Genomic DNA, 21,185 nt, shown 5'->3' with positions numbered 1-21,185 from the left:
AGCTCACCTTGTGTTCCTATCTTAAGCTCACCTTCCTCCCCCCCCCCCCAGGGGTAGAACTGCCTGATTTGGCCTTTGGGGGAATGGACTTCTGTTCTGTGCCCACATCAAACATTGCTTTAGGTTCAGGGTGATGAGGGCAAAAGTTCAATCGACTGCTTCTGGGCTAGTCCAAGGTGTTTTGCTCCTCCATGTAAAGGACAGGATGGCACCTTCCCCCGTTTCCATGTACAAAAGCCAACCAGGCTGATTGGCAGATGAAGATGATGGACTTTTCAGAGCTAGCTGACCTGACTGGAAGAATCCGCGACTAGAAAGATGAGGAGTTCCAAGAGGACTGGAGGAAATTTAAAGACTATTTGAATAAATATTGTAACATAAAAAACTAGAAATTACTTGAAAGAAAACAACTAGGCCTAGGATTAAATTAAGTTATAATTAAATAAATGAGATTTATAATGTTAAGAAAAGAGAATAAGACGGACTATAATTGGAAATTGTTTTAGTTTAATAATGATATTGGAAAGCTGTTACTTTTAACTACAAGGAAACTTAGAAGGGAGCGGCTTGAGGAAGTCAACTAAGATGCTTAAAAGGTTGGATTTGTGAAGAATTAAGTTTGTTGTTATTGTTTATCTGTTTATTTCCTCCCTTTTTTCTTTTTCTGTTTTTGTGTACCACTCTGCTTTGTGGTTTTTGCTATCATTGTGGAAAATCATATATATATATATATATATATATATATATATATATATATATATATATTGCTTTCGTAGATTTTCACGGGTACAGGAATGCAGGTTTTGGTGTCCTCGGGTGTCTTCCCGTGTAAAAGTTGGGGTGTCTAGGCGATGTTTCGACGAGGTCTCACTCGTCATCTTCAGGCTGGTGCTTTCGGCTTCTTGTTACTGGAACAGAGCGGGATCTCAATGTTTGAGTTCCTATAAATACTGTAGAGGGGGTGTGGTGTCTAGCCTCCAATGTTCTGGGCAGAGAGGAAGTTCCCAGGCTAGTGTGCCTTTTCTTCTTTTGTTCCTTAATTACTTGAGAGATACCTTGAGTGATTTCTTGAGTGATATCCTGAGTACCACTTAGGTGGGTCATTAGGTGTGGATTAGTTGCTAAAGTCTTTGTGTCTTGACCTCTTGAACTTTGTGAAGAGTTTTCCCGCTTGCCAGACATCTGGAAATTAGCCCTCCCCACAAAAACTGACACCAGATCCAGAGGCACACAGAACGCCAACACCAATCAACCACACCAGACCCAAACCCAGACCCTCTCCACAGATGAATTACTGACACCATCCAGTAGCCAATCCATGGTGGCACCTCCGGATGCTGCACCCCCCTGCAATCCCTACACAGATCTGGCTGACACAAGCCACAAAACCACAGCTCGCCCCTATACACGAAGCCAAGCCAAAGCACAACTAAGTGCAATACAGCCATCTTCTCAGGAAAACTCTTCACAAAGTTCAAGAGGTCAAGACACAAAGACTTTAGCAACTAATCCACACCTAATGACCCACCTAAGTGGTACTCAGGATATCACTCAAGAAATCACTCAAGGTATCTCTCAAGTAATTAAGGAACAAAAGAAGAAAAGGCACACTAGCCTGGGAACTTCCTCTCTGCCCAGAACATTGGAGGCTAGACACCACACCCCCTCTACAGTATTTATAGGAACTCAAACATTGAGATCCCGCTCTGTTCCAGTAACAAGAAGCCAAAAGCACCAGCCTGAAGATGACGAGTGAGACCTCGTCGAAACGTCGCCTAGACACCCCAACTTTTACACGGGAAGACACCCGAGGACACCAAAACCTGCATATATATATATATATATATATCGCCAACCAGGCTGGCAGGTGAATCTGACTTTGACAGCGGCAATAAAAGAGGGCCTCATTCAAGGGCAACAGGCAAGCGAAGGTAGAGCGCAGGCAGGCTATGTAGCACACAAACAGCTCTCTTCACTTGCAGCCCCCTCTGCAACTGCCACCTGAGGCGCCTGACTCACTTTGCCTAATGGCAGCGCTGACCCTGGCTGAGTCAATGTCTGAATAGGAGCTAAGAGGTCTCCCTCAACATTTTAAAGAACCATCAAACTCAAAATGGATTGCGGGGGGAAAAGTTAAAGCTTCATCAAGTTCCAGTTAAGGCCTCAGGTGCCACTCCTCATGAGGTGAGACGCTGGACTCCCCAGAGGTAACGCACAAAGCCGTTCTCAATCCATTTAATCTTTGTCCGCACTGAACTCCTCCATTTCATCCTCCAGTCTCCCCAGGGTTCCTTTGTGTCCAACACTTGCATTGGAGACAGAGTGTATGCACTCAGAATAACTGCTTAATGGTAGGTATTAAGTCACATATAGAGCAGAATGTTTTAGTAAAAGCTTTAGCACTAGGGAATCCCAGCTCCCAGTGACAAGACGATAACCTGTTAGCCAGACCTTTTCTCTAGTGATTAGTGTTTATATGCAGAGCCAAATATTGCTTATAGCCCTACAATCTCGGCGTGAGACGGAGGCAAGCGGTGAGCTGGCCATCGCTTTCCTGCTTGGGTGCATTGAGCGGCGTTGTAAAAAGAAAAAAGGGGGAAAAATTAAAAATTCACTTTTCAGCAAAGAAAAACTTGCATCGCTTTACTGTCGCAGCGTAACATTCCTCCTTGGCTTGTCTCCTAAAGAGCGGGCAGCTGGAAACTCAAAACAGTATGTTCAAGAGGTTACAGCATAATCTCAAGCACACAATCCAACTAAAAAGAAAGAAAGAGAGAGAAATGGCCTTTCTCAAAGCCATCATATGGGGAGAGTCTTTGCCAGATACAGCTATACATACAAGGGCTCTTGAAATACCGTTTTAAAAAATGTGGACAGATTAGGGGCAGAGCTCCCCTATACAATACCACTTGCCCCTATTGTATCCATCAGAACACTCACAGACCCTCCAAGTGTCCCTATTTTCCAGGGGTAAAACAACAACAACAACAGCAGCAGCAGCAGCAGCAACAACATCAACATGTCCCTATTTTCATTGGAGAAATGTTGGAGGGTATGCACTCTGAAGAGACTTTCATGGGTGAAACTGACCCAGTTGAAAAGTACTGAATTTGAATGTTGATTCAAGAGTCAACAATTGCATGACCGCCTCTTCCCTACCCGGTCCCTGAGATCATTTTCTGAGGCCATCCTTTGTTTGCCTCCTCCTTAAGAGGTCTGGAGGGTGGCAAAATGAGAACAGCCTTCTCTGCAGTGGCTCCCTGTCTATGGAATGTTCTCCCCAGAGAAGTTCGCCAGGTGCCTTCATTAGACACCTTTAGGCGGCAGGCAAAAAAAGTTCCTTTTTAACCAGGACTTTGGTTGATCTTGACCCGGAAGCTGTATGCCGGCTCCCTCGGCCAATAAAGCGAGATGAGCGCCGCAACCCCAGAGTCGGCCACGACTGGACCTAATGGTCAGGGGTCCCTTTACCTTTACCTTTTTGGTTGACCTTATTGACATCCAACACCATTTTAAAATGTGGCTTTGGGGGGGGGGTTATTGGGTTATTGCTTTTGATTTGATTTTATGTTGTGGTCTTGTTGTGAACTGCCCTGAGACCTCCGGGTATAGGGTGGTATATACTGTGAGTTGAATTAATAATAATAATATTCATAGAATCATAGTGTTGGAAGGAATCCTGAGAACCATCTAGTCCAAACCCTTCCAATTCAGGCCTAATAATAATAATAATAATAATTTATTATTTGTACCCCGCCTATCTGGCTGGGTTTCCCCAGCCACTCTGGGCGGCTTCCAACAAAGACCAAAAATACACTAAAATGTCACACATTAAAAACTTCCCTGAACATCTCAACTAAAGCATCCATGACAGATGACCAATCCTGTGATAGCTCTCCTTCACATATTCAACATTTGCCCAAATATATGCATTTTTATACATGTTGTTTGGTTGGAGAACAGTGTTACAAAATTCAGTGAAGGGTGAATTGCGGAGGATAGCAGAGTTTCAGTCTGGGTACGGCTTCAGAAAGCGAGAATGATGCAGGTTTACCTCTGAAAGAGAACTGAACTGAATTTCTCCTCCACCTCTGATCTTAACTCCCTGCTTCCAAGGCTGTGCTGCATCTGCAAAATGGCCACTTAACAGTGGTAGTGATGAAGTCTGGGGCAGGCAGATGGATCCTGATCCCTGCGCCATCTCCATGCTGGCACAGTGCAGAGGTGGATTCAGGGGAGCACGACTGGGTTGGTTGCACTGGGCACGGAGTCTCAGAGGTGCCACAGGGGGGTGCCACAACTATGATGTAGAATGGAGGGAGAGCGGCAGTGGGGCACTGAAATTTGAGACCCCCAAGGTCCACCGCTGCACAGTGATCAGGCCATAGCTGTCAACTTTCAGATTTGAAAATAAGGGATCAGCAGCCTCGAAAATAAGGGATCAGCAGCCTCACCTGTCCCAGGGACAGTCTATGGGATATCTCACAATCTGGGATAGCAGCAGGAAGCAGCTGGAAACGGCACTGGAATAAGGGAATTTCCCGCAAAAAAAAAAGGGAAGATTGACAGCTATGGATCAGGCCCGAACTGTGTCTGATGCTGGCCAGTGCCAGTTGTGAGACCAGCTCAGGACCCATTGGATTCTGAGCTGGTGCAGTCCCATACTAAGAACCCTCCATTTCAGGGCCTTCTGCCCGACTCCACTGGCAGAGGTACTGCAAGCATGCCTCCTGCCCGTTCAAAAGCCAGCTAAGCTGGCAGAAGCAAGGGAAGGGATACTGTAAGGGGAAATGGGAAAGTGGTACAGCATCTGCTTTGCATGTAGAAACTCATAGGCAGAAGTTATACGTGCTTCATTTATTTTTTGCTACCGCTGATTTCAATCATATTTTGAAAATTTCCCAAACCGTTTTTTTTAAAATTAACTTTTACCAATAATTTTTAATGTTTTCTTTTATAATGTTGTAAACTGCTTAGAGGTTTGTTTGCTTTTTACAATCAGACAATATATACATTTTGTTAAAAATAAAATAAACAGGTCTGGGAGAGACTCCTATCTGAAACCCTAAAAAGCAGCTGCCGGCCAGTGTAGACAATACTGAGCTGAATGGCCAATGGGCTTAGCTCAGTATAAAGGAGCTTCCTATTTTCCTATCCTGCCTCACAGCCCAGAATAAGGGGGTGGGTGGATTTCAACCTAAGAAGCAGCCCTTGTTTGCCCCCTTCTCCCTCCCGAGTCGCTTTTCCTTTTATGTCATGACTTTTAGGTTGTAAGCCTGAGGGTCGAGACTATTTCATCAGTGACATCTGTAAGCCTTTTTTTTGGCTTAAGAACAGGATGAAGATGCTTTAAACAAACAAACAACGAATGGGGAACAGACATTTGCCCCTTCTCTCTCCCCCCCTTGTGAGGTGGTTTGGGCCACAATCTGTTTATCTACAGCATGAGTTGGCTGCTCCTTTAAACATGCCCCTAATTATTAATCTTGCAAATCCTAACTCCTCTTTCAATTGCAAGCATTACCACTGCATTTCTCTTTTATTTTAAGAGCACGAGACCAAATGAGCCCTTTAAGCCTCGTATTGTTCCAATCCCTTTTTGCATTACACTCTAAGGAGGAGGCTAAATTAATTACAGTCCCCTGCCCCCCACCTCTCATTTAGGTCCTGCCTGAACTGTAGCTGTACAGTAATTAACGTGTTTGTGTCTGGATAAATAAGGAAGCTAGGTACAGCAAAACGCCCTTCCATGGTGCTGTCCTGAGAGAGTTCCATCCTCTAGATGTTGTCAGACTACAACCGCTGTTAACCCCTGACCCCTGCCTGGGCCAGGCTGGCTGGGGGCTGATGGGAGTTGCAGTTCGGCAATATCTGGAGGGCGCCCTGTTGGCTGTTCCTGATATAAAGCATGCTCAGTGAGGTCCTGCTATGGGTAGAAATAATGTGCTGAGCAAACATAGCATGCAGCCGAGAATGACCCAAAAGGAGCAATGGCGCAGCCATTGGTGGCCTGACCCCATTTGCCTTCGCTGCTCCAGGAAGGCAGATAGCACTTTGCAGCTGGGTAGCCATATCAAACCAAGGGAAATTCAGAACCATAACTTTCAGGGGTCTTCAGCTCATGTAATTAATCCTCTTGCTGAGTCACATTGATCCAAGTACTAATTAATGGCTGAGCCTATCAGCCCTCACAGCACCACAGGGCAGTTTAAAAATATTGAGAAGCCACCCGACAGCTCAGCTCTTCCAGAACAAACGGAGACGGACAGATTTTGGCTGCTGGGAGAAAAAATGTTTTGGTAGCGCCACAAGCCGCACGGTGCGCCGGGCAGGTAAGAGCATGCTTCTGCATTATCTCTTTGAAAGAAGAACAGGACAGAACTTCGACCCACTCTCCTTCCTTCCTTCTTCTTCTTTTTTTTTGGAAGCGAACTGTTCTATTAATGCCAATCAAATTGAGAAAATGATCAAATGAAATTGCATTTTGAGCATCATAAGCTGTGTAATGTCTATTCTGTTAAATTGAGGCCCGTAATTGCTTCTCTGCTGAAAAGATACAACAAAGGCAGCAATCATGAGATGTCATTATCCCGGACTAGAAAACCGGCCTTTGCAGGGAGGACTTCAAAGGCTTGTGGTTCTCGAATTGCATTTGGCTGCTATTGTTGGAGCGCAGGCAATCTTGATTAGGTGTTTACACGGAGGTAAGGCACAGTGCACAGAGAGTCTGAGTGCCTTGGTCTAGAGCCATTAAAAAATCGTACATTATGTTCCTCGCTTTGAAGTAAGGGGTTTACAGGGAGGAAAAGAAACTCAGTATGAGCACAGCTCAGCTAGATAGGCCCCGCTACTTCGCTCTCGTGCTCAAAGAAACTCATCATCGGGTTCTTAGGGAATCAGGCAGCACTGCAAAAGAAGTTGATGCTTTAGAAAATACGATCTGAACGAGGGAAACATTCACTTCAGCCCAGATTTGTACAGCCTGGCGCAGATGTATACCCATTTAACAACAACGGGAGTAGCAACAATAATTATAATTAGCATTTATATAGCTTTCCCCGCTAACTGTTCCAAGATAACCTAATCTTAAGGCTGCTTTGCACATTACATTCTTTTAGATGTGCATCTTTCAGGTGGACACTCAAGGTCAAATTACATGTGGTTTAATGTTGTGTTTATCTGCCCCCTCCCCGATGTAAATAGCAGCTGATGAAAGCCCAGATTTGGAGCAGAAGATGGATTAACCCTTTCCTCCCAGCAGGTCCAAAAGCAAGCAAGCAAACAAAAAACGCGGCCCCTGCTCTGCAGCTGCAATTAACAAATTAAATAAGTTCCCATGAGTGTCGCCTTGGAAATAAGCCCCCAAACACTACTAAGGGTAGGATTTAATGTTGCGCCATGACAAACATTCCACCTCTGCAAGCATTTTGGCTTGCCAGTCAGGACAATTCCACCCTCTTCTCCCTGTGCGCTGCTCTGGACACTCTCCCGACTCCCCCTAAAGCCAATTTTGGGGGTGCTAAGGCAGAGGAAAGCCCAATTGCACAAGCAGAAGTCCTTGCGTAGGGCCTCTGCTTGATGGGGCTTGTTAGGAGAATCCTGCCCAACCCCCCCGCCCCCCCAAAAATTGGTTCTAGTCTGCTAAGAGGCTAAATCAGTGTTTCCCAACCTTGTGCCTCCAGCTGTTTTTGAACTACAACTCCCATCATCCCTGACTAGCAAGACCAGTGGCAAGGGGTGATGGGAATTGTAGTCCAAAAACAGCTGGAGGCACAAGGTTGGGAAACACTGGGCTAAATAACCTTTGTTTTCAGGCTGGATGCAGAGGAGAGGATGTGCAGGCTATTAACTTCTTAGAAGGCTAGTAAAATAAATTAATGCTAGCCTTTTACCAAGTTGGCTGAGGAGGGACCAAGCAATTTATATGTTCTCTGCTAGCTATGCTCACTTTTCCATACGGAGTTCCAGGAGAGTGGTTAGAGGCAAAGATGTGTTAGTGCTTGTCAGGGTTTCAGGGACAGAGAGCGAGGGGTCCCAGGGTGACGAGGAAGAGGACGACGATGACCCGAGGTTGTCAGTGAGTCCGTCAAGTGAATCCGAGGATTCCCAAAAGGGAGCCCCCCTGGTCAGGCCAAGGGGCAGTAGAGAGGGAAGCAGTCAGAAGCAGGGGAACGAAGAGGGAATCCCCAGTGGGGGTTGGAGATCGGGACCGGCCTCTCCGTCGGAACGGAGTGAAGGGGGTGGAGTTACCAGTGTGTCAGAAGGAGCAGAACAGGGAGCAGAGAGGGGAAGGAGTTCGGAGCAGAACGTCCTGCAGGAAGGGGAGGAGTGTAGTACCGAGAGTAGCGTAACGGTCGAAAGGAAGGTCAGAAGCAACGTACGCGCGCCAAGTTCAAATGTGGAGGCGCGCGGAAATGAGGAGAGCCCTGAGGAGGAGCCTGGTCCCAAAGCACGAAGGAGGGGGGAGCAGGCGTCAGAAGACTCAGCCTCGGGGGAGTCCCGAAGGGAGGGAGCACAGGGGGGCAGGAAGACCCTGCGGAAAAGGAAGGAGAGGAAAAGGTGGAGCAGTACAAGCCTCTTAAGCTGGTGCAGGGGCGGGACTGACTCAGAGGGGACTTCAAACATCTAAGGGTAACAGATGCTGAGCCACGGAGCTTGGATGTAACGACAACAATGTTCTTCAATAAAACCTTTTGTATATAACTTGGACTGGATTTTGGTCTCTTGTGAGCTGGGACCTCGGGTGGCTTTGACAGTGCTATTGGAAGTCTCCCTCTCAATGCAAATGGTAGGAGCTGAAGGCGGGTGGAGTTGTCTACTACAGTGGTCAGCAAACATTTTCAGAAGTGAGCTGGTCCACTGTCCCTCAGACCTTGTGGGGGGCCGGACTATATTTTGGCGAAAAAAATGAACGAATTCCTATGCCCCACAAATAATCCAGAGATGCATTTTAATTAAAAGGACACATTCTACTCATGTAAAAACACACTGATTCCAGACCGTCTGCGGGCCATATTTAGAAGGCGATTGGGCCGGATCAGGCCCCCTTAGTCTGCCTACCCATGGTCTACTATTTATAGTGTTCACAAAGGCAAGGCCACAGACAACATCCATGGGACCCATAAACACTGAAAGAGGGAGTCAGTGCTGTTAATAGAAAGATCAGTGCAAAATATTTCAGCAAAATAGTACATAAAAATGCACCTGAAACTGAGTCGGGAAGAAATGTGTGTGAAATAGACTCATATTGTAGCCAGATTACTATGAAAGAGGTTGAAAATACAAAATTCCCTTGTGAAGCTAATCTAAGATTTTATTTTAATTGTTTACATGTGTATTTATATTGTTTCATAAGGTAATACTTTTCTTAAGGGACACATAAGCTGCCAAGCATGAGAAATCCCTTATTTTTAAGTTGGCTTCGACAAACCGGTGAATCAAGATACAATCTGGAGATCTCCTCAACTGCTCTGCAGTAAATTCTTCTTAGATTCAGCTGTTTATGGGTTCCGCTGACTTTGTCTGTGGTGTGAGGGCTGACCCAGAAACATGCCAAAGGAAAGCTCATTCTTTTAACTGCTACCTTTCACCGGCAAACAACAAGTGTATTTCCTTAGAGTAGGTTTTGCTCAAACTCTGTGCCAATTAAGGTGGTATTATGTTATGCCAAGGTTTAACTTCCAGAGGCTAACAGAATTAATCGTTTTGACATGCCAAGAAACATAGCTCCATTGAGTTGATTGCTAAATACGTACAAACCACAAAGTATTCAAGTGAAATCTGTTGGTGGGTAATTTCTCTCTTCCCACACCACACTTATCATCATTCCACATTGCCAGTTATTTACTTCTGGGTGCTTTCCCCTCTGCATTAGATCAATAATTCAATTAACCCAGAAGAATTCAACCTACTCTTCCATTTAAACCTCTGGAAGTATTTTAACCAAGAACTATTGAGAATGGGCGTAGGATTATTATTATTATTTATTACAAATAGTTATAATGCAAAAGGAAGTGGGAAAGGAAGAAAGAAACCATAGCAATTTCACACCCTAATTCAATGATGGAGAACCTGTGGCCCTCCAGATAGAGGGACTACAACTCCCTTCAGCCTCAGCCAACATGGCCAGTGGCCCGGGATCATGGGAGTTGTAGTCCAGAATCACCCACCCCGTCCTAATGCTTCATAAGCATAAAGAAACATTTGCACGCTTACTTGGCAGTATGGCTTACTGAATTCTGTGAGACTTGCTTTCAAGTAAGCATGCATAGGATGGGGCCATGAGAGACCAAATTATGAATGAAGTGGTCCCTGGGTTTGAATCCTGCCTCTGTCGGGAATTCACTAGGTGCCCTCAGGCAAGTCATTCTCTTAGCCTCAGCTTCTCCCATCTGCAAAATGTCAATATTAATAATGGCCTACTAGAAGGTGCACCAATGAGAGCAAAAATAGTGGTGTTCCAAATGTGGGTCCTTCTTGCTATGGGAGATTATTCAGAAAAAGTGTTTTGTACATTTGAAATTTGCTGCATAATTGCTCAAGCTGCAGCCCTAAACAGACTGAACCATGTATCATTATAATCACTTTTCACATTTCAAAAATAAAGACCTGCTATACTGGAAACAGTGGCACATTCTTAAAGGAAAGATGGTGCTTAAAGGTAAAATCTGTGGGGTGGGATGACTTTAGGCTACAGCACACATATTCCCAATTCTGCAGCAGTGGAAAATATAGAAAAATCAACATATCAACACATCCTTTATCTTCCTTCATTCGAAGTGAGCAATATTTGCCCAGATGAATTCCATATGCAAAATCTGCATGTCCAAATACAGTGGTACCTCGGGTTACATACGCTTCAGGTTACAGACTCCCCTAACCCAGAAATATTACCTTGGGTTAAGAACTTTGCTTCAGGATGAGAACAGAAATCGTGCTCCGGCGGCGCAGAGGCAGCAGAGGCCCCATTAGCTAAAGTGGTGCTTCAGGTTAAGAACAGTTTCAGGTTAAGAACAGACCTCCGGAACGAATTAAGTTCTTAACCCGAGGTACCACTGTATTGCTGTCAGGGAAAGGAATTGCCAGGACTCCAAGTATCATTAAAGCATTCATTCAGTGCCCCCTAGTGTGTGAAGAAGTTTATGTCAAGTTCTGGAGATTAGGACTGATGTAATGTAGAGCATCCTTCAAGGAAATGCCTGATTTGGGAGTGGGTAGGGGTGGAAGCATCGTCTGTGAAAAGGATTTCATTTTGTCTAGATTGTAGCTTGATTTATCAAATCCTTTTCACAGTCAATGCATGTTTTTTGTATGCAAGCATATCTACGTCATCTGCCACATAAATCAAAACTGTGCCATCCTATACACGTCTATTCAAGAGCAAGTCGCAATGAGTTCAACCAGATTTACTCCCAGGTAGCCCCCATCTCAAAAATATGTTCATAACCCTGCACCCCATCTGGTGGAAGTCCTGGTACTAATTTATTTATTGTATTTCTGTCTCACGTTTCTCCCAAGCTGGGACTCCAGGAGGCTTACAACATTCTAAAAACATTGTTTGAAACCCAGCCAGATGGACAGGGTACAAATAAATTATTATTATCACCATCATCACCATCATAATCATCATTATTAAATACAAAGTGATAAAAATAAGCTGCTTAAGGGGGCAACTTCATGGAACGCAAACCCTCATTTTATTGGATGGTTTGCAAGTATTGCATTGCACACAGTACAAATTAATAAAATAAAATCTGAGACATGAAGTGTTTTGAACACATTGACATGTAAATAATTTCTAAGTGCTGTCAGAATGCTCTGAGCAGAGGTCATTCACCTACCTCTCCTTTGTGGTCTTCCCTTTGCTTTTTACCATGGCGCTGAAGATAAGAATTGTTCTCTTGGATCGCTAGTCCCAAAGTGAGCTTGTTCTTTTCGACAAAGTCCTTCTCAGGCCTTGGTTTAAACTCTTTCATCTGAGTAGAAGAACTGTCGCTGTGTATACTAGAACAGCTGTTATAATGGCAAAGAACTACTACTTCCTGTTCCTTGTTGTACAAACCACAAGATCCATTGCTGACCTTTGCAGGCTGATCACAAGAGTTCAAGAGCTCCCTGTCAAACACAGGTGGTCTGTTTTGTGGTCTTTCCTGGTGCTGACGATGCCTGTATACGAATCTGAACTGGGAAGGGCTGCCATTTGAATTGAGGGAGAGAACGGGCAAGTCTTCGTCTTCCTCTGGGGGAGAGCCATCTAATTCGACAAAGCCTACTGCCTTTTTATTATTCTTCCAGTTGGGATTATATCTCAGCTCTGAATAACTGTCCACTGTTTCCTTTTCGTTACTAAAAGGAACAAACAAAAAGGAAGTTTTGATCAAGAAAAGCATCATTTTCAAAGGCTTCTTATTTTACAATCCCAGTCATGGGCCCTAACTATTACAGTGGTACCTTGGGTTACATACGCTTCAGGTTACATATGCTTTAGGTTACAGACTCCGCTAACCCAGAAATAGTACCTCAGGTTAAGAACTTTGCTTCAGGATGAGAACAGAAATTGTGCTCTGGCAGCATGGCAGCAGCGGGAGGCCCCATTAGCTAAAGTGGTGCTTCAGGTTAAGAACGGACCTCCGGAACGAATTAAGTACTTAACCCGAGGTACCACTGTATAAGAATTTTAAGGTTCAGATGCAAGGAATATACCTGGGTGTTTTAGAGCTTACAATGGCAGGTTATGGTTTTTGTGACAACCAGAAAGCAACTTATCTACAGTCACTTGAAACAATTGCTCCATTTTTGTTAAACAGCAGATGGTGACCAGCAGACACTAAAAATTCACTTATTAGAAGGCACCGGTGGTCTGTGTACATCTCAGATCAAGGTCTCTGGCAGCTGGTCTCCAGTACCTTATGTCCTGTGCAGCTTGTACTGCTTTGAAGTTTTTAGGAAAGGAGACAGAAACTTAAGAAAGCTCTGCTGGATAAGGAAAGCTCTGCTGGATCAAGCCAACCATTGATGTAGAGCACAACCACCCTGGCTAGCAGCCTTTGATTTCCTTCCAAGTTGGTGACCATTACTACCTCTTGTGGAGAGAATTCCAAATTTTAATCATGTGCTGTGTAAAGCAGTATACTTTCTTTTGACTGTTCTGAAACTTAAACACAAATTTAAAAAAATCCATATTATGGAGCGAGGGTGAGAAAAGCCTTGTGTATGGTCGCACAAGTTCATGGCAGAGGCAAAATTTGAACCAGGAGCTTTCAGTGTCTGTTACCCAGGGATGTAGCCAGAGTTGGTCATACTCAGAGCAGACTCTCTGACACTAATCAGAGATGTGGCGTGGCAAGGACAATGCAGAAGAGCTGAAGGCTGCTATTGAAGCTTCCTGGTCTTCCATAACACCTCAGCAGTGCCACAGGCTGATAGCATCCATGCCACACTGCACTGAGGCAGTAAAAGGTAAAGGGACCCTTGACGATTAGGTCCAGTCGTGCCCAACTCTGGGGTTGCGGCGCTCATCTTGCTTTATTGGCCGAGGGATCCGGCGTACAGCTTCTGGGTCATGTGGCCAGCATGACTAAGCTGCTTCTGGCAAACCAGAGCAGCGCACAGAAACACTGTTTACCTTCCCGCCAGAGAGGTACCTATTTATCTACTTGCACTTTGAAGTGCTTTCGAACTGCTAGGTGGGCAGGAGTGATTGATGCAAAAGGGGCCCAAACCAAGTACTAAGTACATGTGCATGCTTCTACTTCTCAGAGGTCCAATATTTCTCTATTTGCAGTCCTTGTTTTGTTGATTTCATTTAATATTCTAATTTTCTGAGATTGTTAATTCGGGGTTTTCATCAGCTATACGCCATGATCATCACAATTATAACAAATAAAGGCTTGACATATCTCGCTTTGCATGTCATGAGTCTATCTCATATATTAGTTTCACCTTTTAAGTTGAATTACTGAAATAAATGAACTTTTCCACGATGTTCTAATTTTCCGAGTTTCACCTGTATGTGGCACTGGCTTTCCAAATAAGAACCTGGGGTGGTGAATGTGAGACAATTTTTCAAACTGAAATGGGAGCTGGATGTCTTTCAGGAGGGAGTAAAATCAAAGCTACTTTGGCCAATGTCTATACAGGCCAAAAGCTTAACGCTAGGATCAACTGCAATCAGGGCTGGTGCCAAGGATTGGCATGGATGGGCCTCTGTCAAGGGTCCACATCTCAACAGGTGGCCCATGACAGAAGCCTCCCCTGGGTCTGCTCCTCTTTTTCACCATTACAACCTGAACGCCATTTGTCATTCGACCTCTTGCTCTGGCGACCACTAGGAGGAGGAGCTGCCACTTCCTGCTTGCTCAGTGGCTCCCCCTACCTGGGAAGCAAGTAGGTGGCAATGGGAGTGAGGAAGTCAACTCACTGAGGGTGGCCAATGGAGAGTGTCTTGCTTGGCCAGGAGCCCTCAAAAGCCTGGAGACACCAACCATGTACACTGGTACCTCGGGTTAAGTACTTAATTCGTTCTGGAGGTCCGTACTTAACCTGAAACTGTTCTTAACCTGAAGCACCACTTTAGCTAATGGGGCCTCTTGCTGCCGCCGCACCGCTGGAGCCCGATTTCTGTTCTTATTCTGAAGCAAAGTTCTTAAGCTGAAGCACTATTTCTAGGTTAGTGGAGTCTGTAACCTGAAGCGTATGTAACCTGAAGCGTATGTAACCTGAGGTACCACTGTAAAATATCAAGTGAGAGCTACTGTGGTGTAGTGATTAAGAGCGGTAGTCTCATAATCTCGTGAACCGGGTTCGCGTCTCCGCTCCTCCACATGCAGCTGCTGGGTGACCTTGGGCTAGTCACACTTTTCTGAAGTCTCTCAGCCCCACTCACCTCACAGAGTGTTTGTTGTGGGGGAGGAAGGGAAAGGAGAATGTTAGCTGCTTTGAGACTCCTTCGGGTAGTGATAAAGCGGGATATCAAATCCAAAATCCAAACTTCAGCCATAGGAGCCAATTCCATACAATATTTCAGAGGGATGGGCCCCTCCAAAGTTGATGGGGATTGCCATTCAAATTGTGTGTGCACTGTGTCATGTCATCAATTATGTGGGGCGGGGCTTACCTGCCCCCCATATTTTATTCAAGTTGGCACCCCTGACTTCAGCTAATGCCTGCAGCTGGCTAGGCTAGGGACTGGAACACATTATTAATGTCCCTGCAGGTTTATCTGGAGGGTGGTCCAAAACCAGCCATGATTATTCATGAATGCAAATGATATGCACACAGGAGAGCTTTTCTGAAGTGGCATAAGCCCAGAAATATGTCACACTGGGCTTAAAACAATGGAAATGCTTCTAACAACAGAGTGTGATCCTTCCCAAGGCTCATTGTACTGAAATCCAAGAGCATGAGCTCTGCTGCGCCGTGCTGTCTAGGGTCAACCTGGTGAATCCAAACGGGGGTGAATAGATTCATCTTCAAAACAAGACAAAAAGAGGGTCTCTGTCTCTGCCGCTCTCTCTCTCAGTAATCCTGTGCCCTGCTTTCTCTGCTGAATAAGGGTTATATGGACTCTCTCTGGAACAACAGATGTAGGGGTTCCACTTCAAATTCCGAGCTCAGAATAGAGGCAGATAGGAAGCATCACAGGCACAGGGAATGATATTTGTCTCCATTAATGGACTCCATCTGAGCACGTATTGCGATAATTTGGAAGAACATCACATCAAATTTCCATTGAATGAAGAGCTTTGTGCTCTGTCAGAATCCCCTTCCCCACAAAGGCTGGAGCATGTTTCCTACACAATTAACATCCTTTCCCACTTGCAATAAAATGTTCAATAACTAGCCACTTTGCCCATTGAGGAGGTGCATGAAAGCGCACTGTTAATAATTTAACCCTCTTTCCTTTTTGCCATGTTTGTTTCTAAGCGGAGCATGAAAATGGATTGTGTTTATCGTTTTTTGATTCAGGCTTAATTTAATCCTTTTAAACAACAATTATTTTGCATTTACGCAGCATTAAGCCTTCAGTGCACGCAACAAATCCAATTTCTATTTGCACAGAATGGGGAAGTTAATGCACCTCTCAAAGTAAGCAGGGAAAACAAATAACCACTCTGGAATTTTTTAATTTGGCATTTATGCAGTTATTGAATAAAAAAGGCAACTATTTCATTGGCACATCCTCAAAAGTCCTTTAAAATTTATAGAGCCTTCTAGCATAAGCAGATACATTTAAAAATGTGATTGAAGGACTGTATACACACTTGAAACCAATAGAATTTATGCCCATTTTACAGCTGGTAACTTGCCAGTGAGTGCAAGTAGTCTTGTAAGCAGACTGTTTGCATTGCCCAGCCAAGAGATGAGCAGAATGTGATTTAAAAATATAAAGGAGGGCAGCACAAGTCTTCAGGCCAGAGAAATAAAATAAGAATGTTGTATGTATTTGCAGAACAAGTTTCCAATACAGCACGGTCTTTGTCAAGCACAGCTAAAAATCAATTCAATACATCATGCAAACAAATGTATTATGGGAAAGAAACTCAGGATCCTCCTTGTGTTGTTGAAATTCAACTCAACTCCCATCAGCCCTAGACAGAATGGCTAATAGTCAGGGATGATGGGAGTTGTAGTCCAACAACATCTGGAAGGCCACATGTTAGGGACCCCGTGATAAAGATTGTGACACACTGTGTTGTTTAGGCTACAATCCTCTACATGCTTACCTGGGAGGAAGACTTATCATTGACTTCAATAAACTTAATTCTTATGTCATAGGACTGCACTGTTAAAAGCATTGTTTTGAAGATACCACTGTGATCTTAAAGTTAACAAATATGTAGAACAATATTCTTAAAAAAATATTTAAATCTCACTGTTCTATTGGTATTTACAGTTACTGGATTATGATAAGAAATAAGTGTGTCAACTCTGTTTCTATTACAGTCGTACCTTGGATCCTGAACGCATTGGTACTTGGACGTTTTGGCTCCCGAATGCCGCAAACTGTTCCCGTTTGCAAACGTTATTTGGAACCCAAACGTCTGACAGGGCTTCCACAGCTTCCGATTGATTGCAGGAGCTTTGTGCAGCCAATTGGAAGCCGTGTTTTGGTTTCCGCATGTTTTGGAAGTTGAACGGACTTCCATAATGGATTCCATTCGACTTGCAAGGTACGACTATATTTGATAACACAAGAGAATGTTCTACTTAGAACATATTGGTCACTAGAAGAAAGTGGAATGCTTCTGCAAACAAATACAGCAATTTTCTTCAGCACTTTTAATTTCCTGGAAGTATTTGTATACCACTGTTCAAGTTCCTAGGCTGATCCCCCTTAAAATAAAATGGGAATAAAATAAACAAAAAATCAAGTTCATATGTAAAACAAAGGACCAGGTAAATGAAAACTGGCAGATTAAAGGTAATCAAAACTTTGAGGTTCATCTCTATGGGTGCTTTTAGACCATCACTATTTTTATGGGAATTTAGTCACATGCCAGCAAAATTCAGGCTGTGCAATTAAAGCTGATTTGGAGCTCTTGCGCAACAAATTCTCTTTCCCCTCCCCAAATTGGACCTTTTATGAAGAAGAGAAGTGACAGAAAATTGTACTGGAAAGTATAGCATAACATTTGCTTGACTGCATTGCCTAACTTTGATCCTGCAAAGAAATCAGGATCAATGCACAATAAATAGATGGTATAATCTAACTTCCCCGCAAACTTTGAGCAAACAAACCAGGCTAAATGTTCAACGACAAGTAATCAAGAAGCAATCTTTGATTTTTCACTTCTGCATGTAAACAGAATTGCATGCAAGCAGTAGAATGATCTCCACCACTTAGCAAGACAACAACAACCAGCTTACCAAGAAATCACATGTATACCGTGATAACTTATTACTTGGTAAATGACCGTCTTGTCATTCACTCTTCTCAGTATATGTGATTAAAATCAGGCTCAGACAAATAAAGGAGAATAGGTCTCAGCAGCCACTAGCCCTGAAAGCTAAATGGAGCGTCCATATAAAAACAGAGTATACCTCAGGAGACAGGAGGGTTGCTACCTTCATGGTCTGCTTGTAGTCAATACCAGATACAGGTCTCTGGACTAGACAGATCTTTGCCTGATCCAGTAGGGCTCATTTTATGTTTGTCCTTATATTTTTAACTTGTCCTGACCGAAAACAGAAGTGCAGGAATGCCTGTATATTAAAATGCAAATGCTTTACCTTGCATGGCTGCAGTTTTCCTTTCCAGAACCGTTTCTGCTTGGAACTTGTGTTTCTTCTCCATCAGAGACTTCTCCTCCTCCTCCACTCAGACATTTTTCCTCCAGGCTGTCTTCATCTAAGCTGTTTTCATCTAAGCTGTCTTCTTCCAGCTCACCACCAGACTGGCCCACCAGCTCTTCACTTTTGTGGATCCGCTTCTGAAGTTCAAGCTGATACTGAATCTCCTGAGCAAGGCTTTCAGAATCAGAGTCACTCTGTGACAATCCTTCAGAGGCCGTTTCCAAAAAGGAGTAATGGACATGCGGCTGAACTAAACCATTTTGGGATAATGGGCTCTTTGCGTTCATGGTGCGGGGGGGGGGGGGAGTTCAAAATGAGCAGAAAAATCCACTTCACGTGTGTGACCCTTCTGTAAAACAAAGTAAGCAATATCCTAATTATTGCTGTCTGCTCTGTTTCTGAGATGGCTTACAATTATATGGAAAAGAGGTGTGTGTGTGTGTGTGTGTGTGTGTGTGGACCATATGATCCCCAAAGAACATTTCAACTCTTCAAATTTCCAATGAAAGAAAAGCCAGCATTTAAAAATAAGTAAGTTTAGCGTTTTCAAGATTTTACTTTGAAAGCTCAGAACCCCCTGGAATCCTCAAGGTTAAAAACACACACCCAAGAATAGCCACTTTTAATTTTTTAAAAATGTTTTCAAGCTTAAATGTGGAAGGTCTGAAAATCTGAAAGTTGCTTGACAAATGATCAAGCCTTCTAATGCAACTTGCAATAACAATTAAATAATTGTGTATATTCAAGTCATGTAAACACTGAATATAAAAAAGGGCATTACAGTCTTGATCTGTGTTTTATGTTTGCAACAATGGGCCTGTTTTCGTAGGCAAAGACTCCTCAGCAATCCCAATGGCCTTAAGCACAAGTGATCAAATGTTACTATTGCTTTATCTAAGGCTGTGTATAACCTCCTCTGCATCCATTACACGTTCCATCACTGGTTTTGGAAGCATCATACACGGCAGGGGTGCCATCTCACCCTCAGGATTGTGGGTGCTCACCACCATATGTGCAGGTGTGTGTGGGTGATGTCTCATGTCCACGGTGTTGTAGCGACGGTGGCTTCTCTCCCTCCTCCTCCTCTCTGCAGCCACAGAGGCACCCTTTTCTGTGGGGAGGGACTTGGGCTCAGAAAAGGGTGCCTTGCTTGCTGGCTGTAGAGGGCGGAGCTGGACCGTTTCTGTCTCGGAGGCAGCGCCACTGCTGCCTGCCAGCTTTTTCCATTGACTTTGTGGGTGCCCTGCCCCCACAATTATATGATTGTGGATGCCCAAGCACCCATGGCCCCCTGGAATTGGCTCCTACTGTACACGTCTTAGCCACAGTCCATATCAATCCCGCATCTATCCTGTTGTTCCTTGTGAAATTCTGCCTTCTGATGCATCTCCCCCCAAACCAGCTTCCATTTGAATTGAGAAAAGAATGACCTAGCTGCACTTTAAGCTAGTAATGTGCAAACAGCCTAAGGCTGGCACACCTAGGCCTATGTACATAATCCCCATTCTGCAACATAGGAGTTAGTATTCCTGCATAAGGACCACTCTGTACTTTCTGGAGTATAAACAAAAGGAAAGCAGTATGTGGTTCTGACCACATTCCTCTCTTTTTTGATGGGGGGCGGGGGAGCAATACCATTAGATCAGAAGCAGCTGTGTAAATTGATCATCCTAAGGCAGGAGTAGGCAACCTAAGGTCCGTGAGCCGGATGTGGCCCAATCGCCTTCTCAATCCGGCCCACTGATGGTCCGGGAAGCAGCGTGTTTTTACATGAGTAGAATGTGTGCTTTTATTTAAAATGCATCTCTGGGTTATTTGTGGGGCATAGGAATTCGTTCATCCCCCCCCCCCCTAAAAATATATATATAGTCCAACCCACCACATGCTCTGAGGGGCGGTGGACCGGCCCACAGCTGAAAAAGGTTGCTGACCCCTGTCGTAAGGTCTCCTTGCCTGGAAAAAGGGTACTGAATATTTATTTGGTCTCAGGGCACAACATAAATGGAATAAAGAAGACATCACATATGTGGGGTCAGGATGAGAGGGGGTAGTCTATAGCCAAGCCTTTGCTTCTTGCAATCAATTAGGCAGCTGGTATCATAAGTTGTAACAACAATTTTAAATATATTGATATCTTATTTATTACTATTAACTGCGTGCCTTAAGCACACCAGTCTTCCAGGGCAGCTAACTCAACAAGGCAAAACAGCAACAGCCCAATACAAGCCACCACTGCAAAACTTTTATACACACATTTTTCTCCCTGCGGATCAGTGATAAACCCTTTGAGTCAAGCTGGTCCCTCCAAACTTGGAGGGGTGGGTGTCCTCTGAGCTGCCCATCGCCCTCCTCCCACCTCTGGGTTCATTTTATAGCTGCATGACTGGCAGAAATTCAACCGGGGAAGCGTTTTCCGCCACTGCATCCAGGAGAAGCTGCTACACCTGTTGGACTCTCTGCACCTCCAGCAGCTGGCCAAAGAGAGCAGGACTTCGGAAGAGGTGCAGCTCTTGTTCCCCACTGGCATCATGCTGAAAAATGCCCACCCCCTTCCCTTCCTGTCTCCTCTCAAGTGATACCTGCCTGCTTCCCCCCACCCCACCCGAACCCCTTTCCCTTTCTGCTCCCCAACTACCTTTCAGCAGCGACGCCGCAGGCTATTCACAGAGCTACTCTCCGCAGCTCCCGCTGCGCCACTAGCGCCACGTCTCCATAGCAACGGTACACAGATACACAGACCTTCGCCGCCCCGCCCTCTCTGCTCTTTCTGGGAAGCTACCAATCCTCCGTAACGGGGGGTGGTGGTGGTGGTGGTGGTGGTGGTGAGAGACCAACGTGCTCGGGACGGAATGGTACCTTCCGCCCAAGATTGCGGAGGACGCTGAGGATGC

At 44.6% G+C, this 21,185-nt stretch overlaps 1 protein-coding gene across 3 annotated transcripts in view; it reads right to left on the bottom strand.

Annotated features, from left to right (window-relative positions):
* The window catches only part of JHY (junctional cadherin complex regulator), a 35,496-nt gene extending 14,448 nt beyond the window's left edge, over positions 1–21,048 (bottom strand). Inside the window, exons 1-3 of one of the 3 annotated variants that reach the window (XM_083713982.1) lie at positions 20,930–21,048; positions 18,232–18,643; positions 11,841–12,345 (exon numbers count right to left, since the gene is read on the bottom strand). In XM_083713982.1, coding sequence (XP_083570108.1) covers positions 11,841–12,345; positions 18,232–18,581 — 855 coding nt within the window. In that variant the 5' untranslated portion in view covers positions 18,582–18,643; positions 20,930–21,048. Of the gene's footprint in view, positions 1–11,840; positions 12,346–18,231; positions 18,644–20,547; positions 20,857–20,929 lie in introns of those variants that run through there. The other 2 variants (XM_083713983.1, XM_083713984.1) reach the window with 2 other exon arrangements.
* Between the last annotated feature and the right edge of the window lie 137 nt (positions 21,049–21,185).

Source organism: Podarcis gaigeae (assembly GCF_964106915.1).
Source record: "Podarcis gaigeae genome assembly, chromosome: 15".
Classification (NCBI taxonomy): Eukaryota; Metazoa; Chordata; class Lepidosauria; order Squamata; family Lacertidae; genus Podarcis; species Podarcis gaigeae.
The sequence above is the reverse complement of the archived record's forward strand: the minus strand, read 5'-3'. Positions and strand labels throughout refer to the sequence as shown.